The sequence below is a fragment of the Lissotriton vulgaris genome, chromosome 10 (assembly GCF_964263255.1).
Source record: "Lissotriton vulgaris chromosome 10, aLisVul1.2, whole genome shotgun sequence".
In the NCBI taxonomy this organism is placed as follows: Eukaryota; Metazoa; Chordata; class Amphibia; order Caudata; family Salamandridae; genus Lissotriton; species Lissotriton vulgaris.
Genome location: NC_141698.1, coordinates 909,828,360 through 909,843,796, shown reverse-complemented (window position 1 = coordinate 909,843,796; position 15,437 = coordinate 909,828,360). Strand labels below are relative to the sequence as shown.

At 41.8% G+C, this 15,437-nt stretch overlaps 1 protein-coding gene across 2 annotated transcripts in view; it reads left to right on the top strand.

Annotated features, from left to right (window-relative positions):
- The window catches only part of LOC147688996 (ATP-dependent translocase ABCB1-like), a 684,547-nt gene that overhangs the window by 496,398 nt on the left and 172,712 nt on the right, over nt 1-15,437 (top strand). For both annotated transcript variants that reach the window (XM_086941883.1, XM_086941882.1), the window contains exons 20-21: nt 3,906-4,006; nt 13,500-13,640. In XM_086941883.1, coding sequence (XP_086798009.1) covers nt 3,906-4,006; nt 13,500-13,640 — 242 coding nt within the window. The remainder of the gene's footprint in view (nt 1-3,905; nt 4,007-13,499; nt 13,641-15,437) is intronic.

Sequence of the window (15,437 nt, the reverse complement as noted above, 5' to 3'; positions counted from 1 at the left end):
AGCGACAATACAAATGTTTTTTCATAACATGCCTATATTGGGTTTCTATGGATAACATATGATTCAAAACCCAGGGGCACACCTGGTATTTTCCTAGAGCATTTAGAACGCCCATGCTGACAATGTGACTACATTTTCCATGTCTCCTGACACGTACGGCCTTACACTTTTTTTCAAGGCTACGCTATGTGTCAAAATGCATTTCCTTCAAAGCGACGCCCCCAAATGTATGTGATGGCTCTTGCATGGGTACCGCTTTGGACCTGAGAGAAAACTCTGGAGTTGAGAGATTATGCCGCCACAAACCTCTACTGGTCACTTAATCCATTTTTGGGCAGGCCTCAGTCATATATATTTGATTGGCACAATTGTCTCTTGCTTACAAACAGACCAGTTTTGAGGCTCTGCTTTCACTTTCTGAAAAGCAGGCACAATATATACCACCACACCATTAGGTTTTATAATCATACCAGTAATGTATATGATGTATGATTGGTGCAGTTTTGGTAGTGTAAAGGGTTCTCTGTCATTTACATATATTAACCATCATTGCTTTGATGACTTTTATGTTTTGTAGCAATTGTGGTGGAGGTAGTCTACACCCCCCTCTTTTTCTGCTTGAGAGTGAACAACATTCCCAGTACATGGGAAAGTCATCTGCTCACCTCACCTCTGTCATTAGAATGCACCGTGGTGAAGGGCACCCTTCTCACATAGGTGTATATACACCACTGTTGATACTGGTTTGTGGACTATTGTGACATTTTCAAATGCTTTCAGTTGCTTGTTTTAATAGTTTATCTATGTCTTCTTTCTGATTCAGCACGACGGTGGACCCATCAATAAAATATTGTGGGCCATCTTCTGTATCAGTTGGCCTTATGTACAGATGCCAAAGTCAGGTTCAAACTATATCTTACAAATGGGGGTGGGGTCGCACACTACTCGCACACCGGCGGTGTCGCCCCTAAGGACTCTGGTTAGTGTAGTTACGTGTTCGCGATGCATCGTCTTTCGATCTTCTGCTATCTTCGCTGTCTTCGCCATCCCTGGACACGTGTTTTGGGGTATTACCCCTCATCAGCAGGGATAGGCCGTGTTCTGGAGTTGCTGATGGCTGCCAATATCTGCCAGGTATAGTACCACTCGGGCGCGTAGGTGCGGGATCCCAGGCTCATCAGCCAAGAGCTCAAGGGAGCTTTAAAGTTACAAATGGTGGTGGGGTCGCACACTACTCACACACCGGCGGTGTCGCCCCTAAGGACTCTGGTTAGTGTAGTTACGTGTTCGCGATGCATTGTCTTCCGATCTTCCGCTATCTTCGCTGTCTTCGCCATCCCTGGACATGTGTTTCGGGGTATTACCCCTCATCAGCAGGGATAGGCCGTGTTCTGGGGTTGCCGATGGCTGCCAATATCTGCCAGGTATAGTACCACTCGGGCGCGTAGGTGCGGGATCCCAGGCTCTTCAGCCAAGAGCTCAAGGGAGCTTTAAAGTTACAAATTGGGGTGGGGTCGCACACTACTCACACACCGGCGGTGTCGCCCCTAAGGACTCTGGTTAGTGTAGTTACCTGTTCGCGATGCATCGTCTTTCGATCTTCCGCTATCTTCGCTGTCTTCACTATCCCTGGACATGTGTTTCGGGGTATTACCCCTCATCAGCAGGGATAGGCTGTGTTCTGGGGTTGCCGATGGCTGCCAATATCTGCCAGGTATAGTACCACTCGGGCGCGTAGGTGCGGGATCCCAGGCTCGTCAGCCCGCTGCTCAAGGGAGCTTTAAAGTTACAAATGGGGGTGGGGTCGCACACTACTCACACACCGGCAGTGTCGCCCCTAAGGACTCTGGTCAATGTAGTAAAGTGTTCGCGATGCATCATCTTTCGATCTTCTGCTATCTTCGCTGTCTTCGCCATCCCTGGACACGTGTTTCGGGGTATTACCCCTCATCAGCAGGGATAGGCCGTGTGCTGGGGTTGCCGATTGAGGCCCTTAGTGTTAATCCTCTGGTGAATTAATATTAGGCATGATGAATACTCTTGTGAATGAAGGTTGACCTAAAAAAATAAAAGGAAAAAACAAAAAAAAATATTGCCTTCTATCCACCTATCTAAGAAAGAACTCACTTGGGTTGAGGCATTGTCATTTTAGGGTCCAAATATAAATAAGGAAACAAAACCTGGCCCTGAGGGATTTGAATGTCATTGTCTGAGATAAGGAAAGAAAAGAGTGTTGCATCCGACCTCTCAGATATCCTATAGAAAGATTCTCAGACACTTTTATACTGCATAACTGGGGTAAACCTAAGAGTGTATTATGATTCAACACAGCCAAAGGCAGCCAACAAGTTCAAAGCATCGGTGCCACGACAGCCGTGTGGTCTACTACAAACTCATTTTGTTCAAACTGTTTTTTCTTTTTGTTGGTCGAAACCTCCCTTGACAAGGACAGGGAATATTAAAAATTTTTCGAGTTCATCACTAAACATGTTCACGCTAGGAGGAACAAGAAAACAAATGAAGCAATGTCATGTAGATGCTTCAACCATTCAAGGTTTTTTCCAGTAGTAGTCTGATCATGGCTGTTTTAGATTTCAGTTGAATTATTCACAATTTAAGGGACACATTAACAGGATTTATCATTAACAGCATAAGATCATCTGTCTTTAAAATCTCTTTATACAATGTGCAGGATAAATAGCTATTGAGGGTCCAGGTGTCTGATTCCTCAAATCTCTCTTGCAATGTTCTAACGGATACACAGTAGTAAGACGGGCAAACAGAGAGTCCTAATATTCCAAGAGTGCAATGCACTTCAGTACTATCATAAGGTAGAAGATTATTGTTAAACTCTGAATAGATTTTAAGAAATGTTTTATTTAATAAAATGATTGTGCAGGAGAGTCACGTTTCTTCTAGGATACTAGTGTTGCATTTTCATCAACCTGAGATGTACACACCCCATGATTACTTGTCACATTGGGGCATATTATCAAGAAAGCTCGATACATTATCGCCGCTTTTATCGGCAGGAAACTGCAGATAAAACGGCGATAATGGGGTTGATAATATGCTCTATGGAATTCCAATCCAAGCCCATGTTAGATATCTTCACATCTAACATGGGCTTCGATTGGAATTCCATAGAGCATATTATCAAGCCCATTATCGCCGTTTTATCTGCAGTTTCCTGCCGATAAAAGCGGCGATAATGTATTGAGCTTTCTTGATAATATGCCCCATTGTATTTTAGCAATACTCAAGTTGTGTTGAAAAAAGGTCAGTAGTTTCTGTTCGTGTTTCCGAGCTCTGCTGTCAGCAGTACATGCATTAGCTAGGAGATTTTTCAAGTTACTATATGTGCCTTAGGTGAAAACCTGAAACTGTGGAGATACCATATGCTCCCGTGCAGTGCAAAGAATGAGGCCATGATAGGACCCTAGAGCAATGAATACAGAAGGGAAAAGAGTTACAGAAATGTTGTAATAATCAATATGCAACTGCACCGTATGAATTCGTACCTGTCATTATTTTAATTAATCAAACATGAATAACATAAACTTTGAACTTTGTGCTGTACTGTAAGACTTGATTGGGATATCTCCTTCCGGACCATAGTATATCACTGAATGCGTGAGAGCCTGAATTCCAAATTTCGTCATCTGAAATAGTAAATGCATCACACATTTCCCTCAGAGGCGAGAGACTTAGGTTTGTTAAGAGATAGTATTGAAACAAGAGGAGCAGAATTATCACTATTGGATTTTAGACAAAGTAGTCTGCTGATGTTGAATCGTAATTCTCCAATGGAATAACGGGCTCAAACGCATTTCATTAAAGGTGTCACTTAATGTGATATCATCACTTTCTTTGATAACTTTTTTTGTATTTTCGTATCATAATAGATATCAACAGAAGCTGTGGAAAACATACGGACGGTGGCGTCATTAACACGAGAGGTCGCATTCTATGAAAGATATGCAGCAAGTCTGAAGAGACCATACAGGTAATGCTTACTCTAGAAAGATGCTTTTTTCATTTACCTTTTTATCAACTGGACCACAATCAAAAATGCGTTCCTTCAGCAAGGGCAGAAACTTAAAATTCAACATATCCGAATTAGAGTTGCTTATGTTAGTGGTTTGATAATGAACAGTGAATATGGCTAAAGGGCCCGATGCTGAAGGGGGTCTGAGAGGACCGGAGTCCGCTGTGTCATTGCAGCCCAAGAAAAAAACAAACATTTAGGCAAAAACCTCCTGTTTCTGCCACTGTGTGGGGTTCATTGGAGAAGGCCATAGAACACAGAAGAAGATTGGGGTAAATGGAGGATACAGAGGACCAGGTTTTGCTGCCTACCTTCAGGCTCATTCCTGTCATCCATGGGCAAAAGCCAGCTGTTTGGGATTCGTCCGCGCAAAACATGGGCAAAGGAAATGTTCATCTGCTCTTGTCCTCCTCTGATTTTGCACCATGTTGACAGGGATACAGCCCCAATATTTGCAATTTGTCAAGGCAACTGTGGAGGGGGAATTTCTGGCCATGTAGGAGGGGATGAGAGAGTTCACTAGCCAGGTTGATGTGTTAGGATATTCTCAATACCTTTGACCAATACTGTAATCAAACCGAAGGAAAACCTTTGTTTACAGGTATTGACTATAATATTGCCCTAGGATCCCCGATTTCCTATATGAAAATCACTCGAGGTTGTGAGCAATGTTCTCTCTAATGTTTTTCCTCTATGTGTGGCAGTGTAAGGTCTCTGTGCACTGTAGCCAAGGCTATGTGCACCAGGATCCAAACCGCGCATGAGGTGCAGCGACAAATATCAAGTGGAGATTGTGTGAGTATTCTTGTTAATCGCAGCGCCAGTCATGTGCTTCAATTAACATTAATTCTTTCCCAGAGGCACACAATGTTCTCTAGAGCTGGTGGTGGCCTGTGCAACAATGTTTGTTGACACCTCCCAATGACCACCTCTGCCAGTGATTGCCTTTTACCCTTCAACAGTGCCCCTCAAGTCTCCATTACCAGACTCTCTGAGATGCATTTAGTTTGTTTTTTTCAGCGCAGCTCATACCAGTGTAGGGTGTACTTTACATTGAATAAACAACAAGAGAGAAAGGGCTATAATAATTACTCTCCCGCCCCTAGGGATAAACAATCGTAAACAACTAGAGAGTATTATTTACAAAAAGTAGCAAACAAAAACTACGTCAAAGGAGTAGTCAGGCAGAACAGCCTCCAACACAAATCAGTGCTCCATGCAAACGTATTAACTGTGCCACAGAAATAAAGTGAAAGTACCAAGATGAAAAAGGAACCCTCAGGCACCCACTCAAGGTAGGTAGCTGTTTATCTTCATTGGGTTCCTGTGGTTAGTGCATGTGAGAAAAAACATCAAACCAAAATAGGTGCAGATTAAAATGAGTGTAGATCACTCCCTCAACCAACACTTTTAATGGAGGGGTGATTCGAACTCAGTTAAAACCAATGTGTATAGACGGACATAAAGAGTTAAGTAAATTTGAACTCCTTGTCCTAAAAAACGGTCGACATGTTTCAGCTATCTGGTCTCTTACGACCCAGCATTCCTCAGGACCAGAAATATAAAAAACTCACCACACGAGGCAGTACACCCCCTAACGTGTCTACTCACGGTGGATGGATATTCACATAAACGCAGTTATTACCAACTTGGGTTCTATCTATTGGTAGGTGTCTTGTGCATTACCTCTATTCTGAGAGGTTTGTGGAATCTGTGAAGAAACCCATAAACAAAATTCAAGTAAAACATTGTTATATAGCATTTCTCCTTTCTCAAGATATCACCGTAGTTGGTAATCTTCATTCCCTTCACTCACCCTGTGGCATAGTAAAACCAACATTTAATTAAACGAAAACACATACACAAAGATTATTGTTATTGTGCTAGAGGGATATATATCTATCTTCCCCCACTAGTCAGTTATTCTGATATTAGCAGATTATAAGTCCCATCCTTTTTGTTCCTCTTGGCCACTAGTAACACTACTCCTGTGTGAACCTGGATTATTTTTCAGTCCATGCTCCACTATAAAAAATCAACTTAAAATCACACAGTCGTCCTTCGAGAAATGACATATGGGTAAAGGTTTATCACATATACCACATCATGTCTGTATTAACGTCTGCTTTTAGGGTCACGCACAGAAGGATAGAAGACTCTGAATCAAACTTTACAATAACTCGTATAATGGAACTCACTTGATTGAATTCCCACTTTTGTCTCATGTATAATGAAAATCAGACCTTCTCTTTCTGATCTATTTAAAGAAAAAGACAGGCGAAAACACGAGTCAGATGGAAACACTCCTTATTTTTTGATAACAAGGTAATAACCAAAATCATCACACAGTTAACCACCGGTGATAAAATGCACATCTCTATAGGGTTAGCACTATGACTTACATCTCTGTTTTCAAATACATTACTTCATGAGTCCGTGGTGGGGGACATCTTCACGACAGCATCTAATTAGGAATAATGGGAGTCTGAAATTATTCCCCACTCAGACCACACACCAAATGGAATTATGTTGTGTATACCCATCAACTCATTAGCACTACGTTGAAAGGTTACAAATAAGACTAAAATAGGGCGTACACATATGGCTGAATCCCGGACAACCCAAGTTCAATCGCTAGCTAGATGATGCGATTTTAAAGTGAAGTGATATTCATTAAACACTTAATAGGTCCGTGAAAATTCATAGCCTCGATAATAGTACGGCTTCGAGATATAGAGAGGCATGTTAACCTGCTCCATGTACTCACTGGTTTGCTGGCGGCTCCCCGCATAGACACCTAACAACAGCTCACCCACGGCTCGAAAAGACAACTCGACCCGCGGACTGAGCAGTCCTTTTCACTACCGCTATTCGCCGTAAACTACGTGGATGCTTACCACGTGATCTGATCACGCACGTTAGTCGCAAGATTTAAAGCAACAGTAGCCCTATTTTGAATATGCTCTAATGTTTATCAAAAGGGACAAAAAAACTACCACTATGGCCCCCACAAACCCATCCTCCAATGGGACCTATGTTATTCCTCTCAGCGCACCATTTCAATATCTCCTCAATGGTCATTAAAGGGAAAAGGCCACCAGACCAAGACTGCATATCGCCATAGATTAAAGCCGTCGAAATCTCAAAGGGGTCACCCAGATTGATGATGTTACGTGCACTTACATCAAGGGACTCTAGAAGAAGGGAGAATTAATAAAGTGCAGGGAGAAATAATACGTCCACACATAATTTTAACCCTTTTAATATAGGTCTTGTCCTCATGTGTATATTAGAAAATTTGAGAACCCTTACAGCGTGCATCATATCCTTATATGTTTGTAAATACCAGACAATTTTGAACAGTGATGATTACAATAAGACATTTTTCAGCGTTTCATCACTGTCCCCCATGGGACATCATCGTTGAGTCCGTGTCGATTGGTTGCCAGACGGTGAACCCATCTTTGTTCCTTTTCGAACAAAGCACTCTCACTGCTGTGTTCCAGGTGTTTAATAATGGACCACTTTAAATCATTCAGACCATGCCCCTGTTCCAAGTAGTGTGCTGTCAATTTAGTTGTACTCCTCTGGCATCTGACATTACTACGATGTTCCCCTATACGTAGCTTAATTTTACGTGTAGTCATGCCCACGTAACGCAGGAGGCATGGGCAGACTATCAGATACACTACGTTGCAGGTGTTACAATTAGTTTGACTCTTCAGATGCCAGGTTTTCCCTTCTTCTAAATTGAGGGTTTTGGTTGGCGTGGTCAAATGGCACATGCTGCAACCTCCGCACGGATAATGGCCCACCACTGGTGGTAGACCCCAGGTAGCCAGTACATTTGGGTCCTGTATCTTGTCTTTTTATTAACAGGGCGAGTACGCACTAGTGCATCTTTCAGGCTTCTCTCGCGCCTAAAGGAAAAAAGTGGTTTTTGCCAATTGAGGCCATTACTAGTCAGGATTCTCCAATGTTTTGTTATTGTCCGATTTACCACATTTGAGATGTTAGAGTATGTTGTTACACATGTCAGCGGTGTTTCGAGTTCCCCTTCTCTTAAGTTTTCCTCTAGGAGGGCTTCACGATTTTGATTTCTAGCCGCTTGCAGCTTTTCTTTAGGATTACAGCTGGATATCCTCTGTGTGAGAGCTTATTGGTCAGGTCATCTGCCTGCTTCTTAAAATCGGTGATGTTACTGCAGTTTCTACGTAAACATAGATACTGACCGAATGGGAGATTCTCCCGTAAAGGGCGCGGATGAAAACTCGTAAAATGGAGCAGGTTATTCTTGCTGGTGGATTTGTAATATATCTTGGTAGTTAGGTGGTCACCAGTCCTGGTGATCATCACATCCAGAAATTCTATGCTTTCCCTGCTATATTGGTGGGTGAACCTCAAATGAGGATCGCAGGTGTTCACCCAATCAAAGAAGGCCAAAAGGCTCTCCTCAGTGCCCTTCCATATTAGCAGCACATCATCAATGTACCTCTGCCCCAGGGTAACATTGAGAGTGTAAGGGTTGGTATTAGCTAAGATATGGGTTTTCTCGAAATTATGGACATAAAGTCCCGCAATACTAGGGGCAAATGTACTCCCCATAGAAGTACCAGTCTTCTGCAGGAAAAACTTGTTTTTGTACTGGAAGAAATTACGTTTCAATGCCAGAGTTGCACACTCAATGACAAACGTTTTGGAAGTATTATACTCCCACGGAGTTTGATCCAAAACATCCGCCAAAACCTTTAAGGTCGCATCCTGGGGAATACAGGTGTATAGGCTCTCAATGTCTAGAGAGACAAGAAAGCAAGATTCCTCATGTAGTTTAACTGTCAAGAGCATGGCCAATAAGCTCTTAGTGTCTTTAATATAGGTGTTAGTGGACTGTATCAGAGGCTTAAAGAAAAAATCACAATATTTCGAAAGAGGTTCTAGTAAAGACCCTATACCTGCCAAAATCGGTCTACCAGGAGGGGGAAAATGGTTCTTAAGCATTTTCGGTAGACAGTAAAAGTAAGGAACCTTACCTTCGGAATTCGTTAGGAAATCTGCTTCATGTTTACTGATGTAATCATCCCGTTCTGCAGTTATCACTAATTCAACGATCTCATCCCTCAGTGATACAGATGGATCTTCATTGAGAATTGTATAACTTTTTGTGTAACTAAGGAGTCGTTCACATTCGGCATCATATGCAATAGTGTCTTGTATAACGATGCCACCGCCCTTATCAGCGCTTTTGATTGTGATATTGGGATCATTTTTTAATGATTCGATGGATCTGTATTGTGCACTTAATAGGTTTTTGAAAGGGGTAGGTTCCTCAATAAGTTCTACTTCCCGAAACACTGCCTGTTCAAAGGCGATTACTTCTGCTGGAACCAGGTGTGCAGGGGGAATGAAGGTTGATCTATTTCTGAAGTTGGTATCGGTGCTAGGGGTTTGGCTTTCTACTGTCTCACTGTTTTCAAAGAAAGCTTTCAAGCGTAATTTTCTAAAAAACTCATTGAGTTCGCACAAGAGTTTGAAGCGATCGAGCCGTGCTGTTGGTATAAAGCCTAACCCTTTCTCCAGAACCGATTGTTCGTCTGTATTTAGAATCCTACTTGACAAGTTAGTGACTAAACTCATATGTGGCTGGGACCCGCTCTCTGTTCTTGCGTTTTGCTGCGTGTATTGTCCCCCACCGCCTCTGGTGTCTGCCATCGTACTTGATTCCCTCCTCGTCTCTTGCCCCGGCCTCTCTTAATTTTCACGGACCTATTAAGTTTTTAATGAATATCACTTCACTTTAAAATCGCATCATCTAGCTAACGATTGAACTTGGGTTGTCCGGGATGCAGCCATATGTGTACGCCCTATTTTAGTCTTATTTGTAACCTTTCAACGTAGTGTTAATGAGTTGATGGGTATACACGACATAATTCCATTTGGTGTGTGGTCTGAGTGGGGAATAATTTCAGACTCCCATTATTCCTAATTAGATGCTGTCGTGAAGATGTCCCCCACCACGGACTCATGAAGTCATGTATTTGAAAACAGAAATGTAAATCATAGCGCAAACCCGATAGAGATGTGCATTTTATCACCGGTGGTTAACTGTGTGATGATTTAGTTATTACCTTGTTATCAAAAAATAAGGAGTGTTTCCATCTGACTCGTGTTTTCGCCTGTCTTTTTCTTTAAATAGATCAGAAAGAGAAGGTCTGATTTTCATTATACATGAGACAAAAGTGGGAATTCAATCAAGTGAGTTCCATTATACGAGTTATTGTAAAGTTTGATTTAGAGTCTTCTATCCATCTGTGCGTGACCCTAAAAGCAGACGTTAATACAGACATGATGTGGTATATGTGATAAACCTTTACCCATATGTCATTTCTCGAAGGACGACTGTGTGATTTTAAGTTGATTTTCTATAGTGGAGCATGGACTGAAAAATAATCCAGGTTCACACAGGAGTAGTGTTACTAGTGACCAAGAGTACCAAAAAGGATGGAACATATAATCCGCTAATATCAGAATAACTGACTAGTGGGGGAAGATAGATATATATCCCTCTAGCACAATAACAATAATCTTTGTGTATGTGTTTTCATTTAATTAAATGTTGGTTTTACTATGCCACGGGGTGAGTGATGGGAATGGATATTAACAACTACAGTGATATCTTGAGAAAGGAGAAATGCTATAACAATGTTTTATTTGAATTTTGTTTATGGGTTTCTTCACAGATTCCACAAACCTCTCAGAATAGAGGTAATGCACAAGACGCCTACCAATAGATAGAACCCAAGTTGGTAATAACTGCATTTATGTGAATATCCATCCACCGTGAGTAGACACGTTAGGGGATGTACTGCCTCGTGTGGTGAGTTATTTATAATTCTGGTCCTGAGGAATGCTGGGTCGTAAGAGACCAGATAGCTGAAACGTGTCGACTGTTTTTTAGGACAAGGAGTTCAAATTTACTTAACTCTTTATGTCTGTCTATACACATTGGTTTTAACTGAGTTCGAATCACCCCTCCATTAAAAGTGTTGGTTGAGGGAGTGATCTACACTCATTTTAATCTGCACCTATTTTGGTTTGAAGTTTTTTCTCACATGCACTAACCACAGGAACCCAATGAAGATAAATGGCTACCTACCTTGAGTGGGTGCCTGAGGGTTCCTTTTTCATCTTGGTACTTTCACTTTATTTCTGTGGCACAGTTAATACGTTTGCATGGAGCACTGATTTGTGTTGGAGGCTGTTCTGCCTGACTACTCCTTTGACGTAGTTTTTGTTTGCTACTTTTTTGTAAATAATACTCTCTAGTTGTTTACGATTGTACTTTACATTGCACACACATTAAACAGAGACAATCAATCATAGGTATGAAATCAGTGTGCAAGAAATGTGACAGAGGATTGCAAGGTGTAGGAGTGACATGTCATTCATACTTGTAGGCAGTATAGTTTAAGAGTGGTTTATCTGGAGAAGCACAAACTCGGAATTAAAATGTAACGCCATGGTTAGGTTTCTCTTTAATAAGAATCGCTTTGTACCCAAATAAACCCTTTTTGCAACATTAGGATAATGAATGGCTAGGGAAAAATCAGAACACTTTAATGTATACCTTGCAGTATGCATGGAGTTAGGCTGGCGGCTACCAACAAAGCTCCTAGTGTTGATGGCTTTCCAGCTGGGTTTCACTCAGCATTTAGATTATCTTTCCATTTTGGCCAAAGCACGCTGATTCTGAAGGCACGCGTGTGCTTGTAGACTTGTTGCATTTCTTTTAGTAATAGAGCGGGCCAGATTGTGTGCTGCGCTCTATTACCAAAGAAAATGCAGGAAGTGTTCAAGCACACATTGTGCTTTCAGAATCGCTGCCTTTCATTTATTAAAAGGGCGCAGCTGCAGGACAAATTGTATGCCTTAGTTCAAGTAATAATGCTAATTGCAGCACATGACGGTTGCTGCGATTAACATGAATACTTTCAGAAAGGCATAGTATCTGTCCCCCAACCACGCCCTTTTAACACAAGAAATGCAGCAAGTGCAGGGAGACACTTGCTGCTGAACTCACCTGTGTGAGCTTTAAACAGCACACTGCGCGCTCGAGGTGAGATAGGTGTGCAGGCGTGCCCGCGCGAACCTTATTGAGAACAGTAGTTGTGAGTCGTGCTGACAGTGATCTCAATCATTTGGAAGTGTCTCTTCCAGCTAAAGTTGCATTTGTGGTGTTTCCTGCTTGAATTGAGACTTTGTATAAGAATATGGGGAAGCTCACAATACTAAAGGCCTAGTTACGATGTTTGGCAGATTTACGTCCCCCCGACACAATGTCATCTCGGGACCGACTGACGTCTGGTGCAGTTGCATAATCCCATTTGGGGAAACATCCTTTACAACGCAGTGCCTTTACGACGCAACTTTTACAACGCAAACCATTACAACGCATTGTGCTGGGGGGCGCTCTAGGATAGGGAAAAGGGTTAATTTACTATCCAACACCTTCCCTATTATCCACAGGGACTGGAGTTGGAATAGTAAATTAAACTATTCACTATCCAGCGCCCCAAAGCACTATGTGTTGTAAAGGCATGCGTTGTAAAAACCGCGTTGTAAAGGCATGCGTGGTAAAAACATGCGTTGTAACGTCATACATCCTCCCATTTGTCTATGGGAGCTTGTACTGCAGCCGTAAACCGGCTGTAGCACAAGCTTGCATGGAGAAATGGGAGAATCTGTTTATCCCTGCATCAGTTTCCTGCTCTCATCGCAATGACACGCTAAATGTGTGAATAAATCAATTTAAAAATATGAATTCATTTAAAGTGCAAAGACAGTAGTAATATTAGGCCATTTCTCACAGCAGTCCCAGCAGGGGAGTAGCTTCAGGGTGGTGTTTAGGGAGTTATACATCTGTAATAGACATGTTGTCTAGTAAGAAGTTGAGTACAGGTGCTTTCATTCGGGTATGGTAAAGTGTCTGTTGGATTTTACCTGGGATTTGTCTATACACACACACACACATGCACTCTCTCTCCCATAGCTGTTTTGAAGTTCCTAAAAAAAATTGCTTATTTTGCTAATTATTCTGTTTCAAATACCCCTAACAATCCGCATTCCTCTCCCTCTCCCCTGCCTCTTAAACCCTCTCATGCCCCACTTTTCATATAATGTATTTTAATATGATATACCCAGCAATGATTGTTGGAAATCTGAAGCTCATACCCCCGAATCTTACAGACTAAGCTACTCCCATGGGACCAAGAGATTTTTTTAAATATATTTCGAAGAACACAGAATGGCAAATGTCATCAAGCGCGCTGTATTCAGAGCTGCTACAAGAAACAGCAACCCATCCGCCACCGAATGTTGAACTGGCGTTAATCTTTGCCTATGGTGTGGTTTAGACTCACATTATAATTTTTATTTCCTATTTTTTGCTTCTCAGGGATGCAATGAAAAGCGGACCAGTGCATGGATTCGTTTATGGGATAGCACAGTCCATCCAGTACTTTCTGAATGCAGCAATTTTCAGATTTGGAGCATGGCTTATTGTGCACTGCTACATGAATTTTGAAAATATGTTCATGTAAGTATCTGGCGCTCGAATCTTCCGAGTCATTATTAGCTAAATGGTTCACTTGAAATCCATCTATTCATGTCTGAATGTTTGATCTATGAGTTGATGGTACTGTGTTGTGATAACACCAATAGCTTAAAACCCTGCTTCTAAGCTCTAATTTAAGTCACCCATAAATATACCTTATTGCCCATTCGGTACATAGTGTACATAGTGCCTTGAAGTAGTACATGCCTAAATTAATGTTAGCATGTTCATAAGCTGTGAATAAATCACTGTATTGGGTTTAGCTGTTCCAATAGGAAATACTAGCAAAGCAGTATACATCACTATTTCTGCATTATCTAGTAGGAAACAGCAACAGAAAAGGTTAAAAAACATTTGTGTTTTAAAAAATCCAGTAGTTTGATTTCTTTTGACTTGTTACGAAGCAGAGTTTTCAGAAAAATTATATTTGCCTGCCTGTGCCTTTATTGCCTAATTAGGTTTATTCTGCATCTGCTAGCCAGCCGTGCCCTACCCAAGGTGTGAAATTCATTTCCGTAGCTGCACGGTGTCATTGGATTAACAGGTTAGTTTAAATGAGAAGAGATTTCTCCTTTGAGCTAAGCTGAATAATGAAGGTGGGACTGCTGCTACTCCTGTTTGCACAACAGTATCAAACACTACATGGCCTGGCGCATCGCTATTTGGGCCTGTTTCCAGTAAGCCAAAAAGGAACTATGAAAAAAGTAGGTGGGCCAGGTCCAGCGAATATTTACTTCATTGGTCTAGAGCAGGGATAATCAAAGTACGGCTCCGGGGAGCATGCAGCACTCCTGACCTTCAATTGCCACCCCCTGGTGAACAGCAGCACTGGGCTGCTCTTCACTTGACATAGTAGATATGCTTTGAAAACTGTGAAACAAACAGGGGTACTTTATTTACATGTTAACTACAGTAACAGTAAAGAAGAAGAGGAACACCTTTAGTTTCAAAGACCTCTTGCGCTAAACATGTAAACACATGATAAACTCACTTAAAACTACAAAAAAGTGCATTTTATTAATAAGTGTGAGCACTTTACCTTAGTAGGTAAGATTGTATCACTGCATTAAGAGGCATTTATTAGCAGTGATAGTTTTCAAACGTGATCATCGAAACATTCATAGTACCCCCATCCTGAAAACTATGCCATTAGTGAACCAAGTGACAAGTCATTTGTCAGGTACCCCCTGTGAGTAGCTTTGGTCGTTATATATTTGGAACAACAATATAGTTTACTAAGTAAAACACAAGAGAACATTTTGTACAGCACACATCCTGAACTTGTATATTGTAGGGGGCTCTCATATGTGTCTCTCCAATACCCCAGAGATCCTCATTGAAGGCATGATAGGAATATAGGGTGCCTCTTTCCCTACTCCTCCCTTCTTATATTCACTTCCACGGTCCTGATGAAGCGCTCTGGGATCCATTAGGGACCAATTAAAAGCGCAAAACATGTCGACCTCTCACTTTTAGACACCACACCACATTGTCACACGAGTTGAGGGAAGTGGGAATGTATTTGTTTTTTCCCCTCTCTAACAGTATAAAGTGCATCTCCATCCACGTTCTGATTTTATCCTAACCCTGAGGACCCTTCAATAAATACATTAGGGTACCAACAGGTTATTTTATCTGGACTCACCCTGATCACTTGGCCCACACACCCACATGCACAACTGCAGCAACTCCTAAAAGATCTCCATCAAAGTGCCCTCTTCGAGGGCCCGTGAGGGACTGCAGCGCCACCCCCAAGAGGAGCAGTGGCCAATGATGACG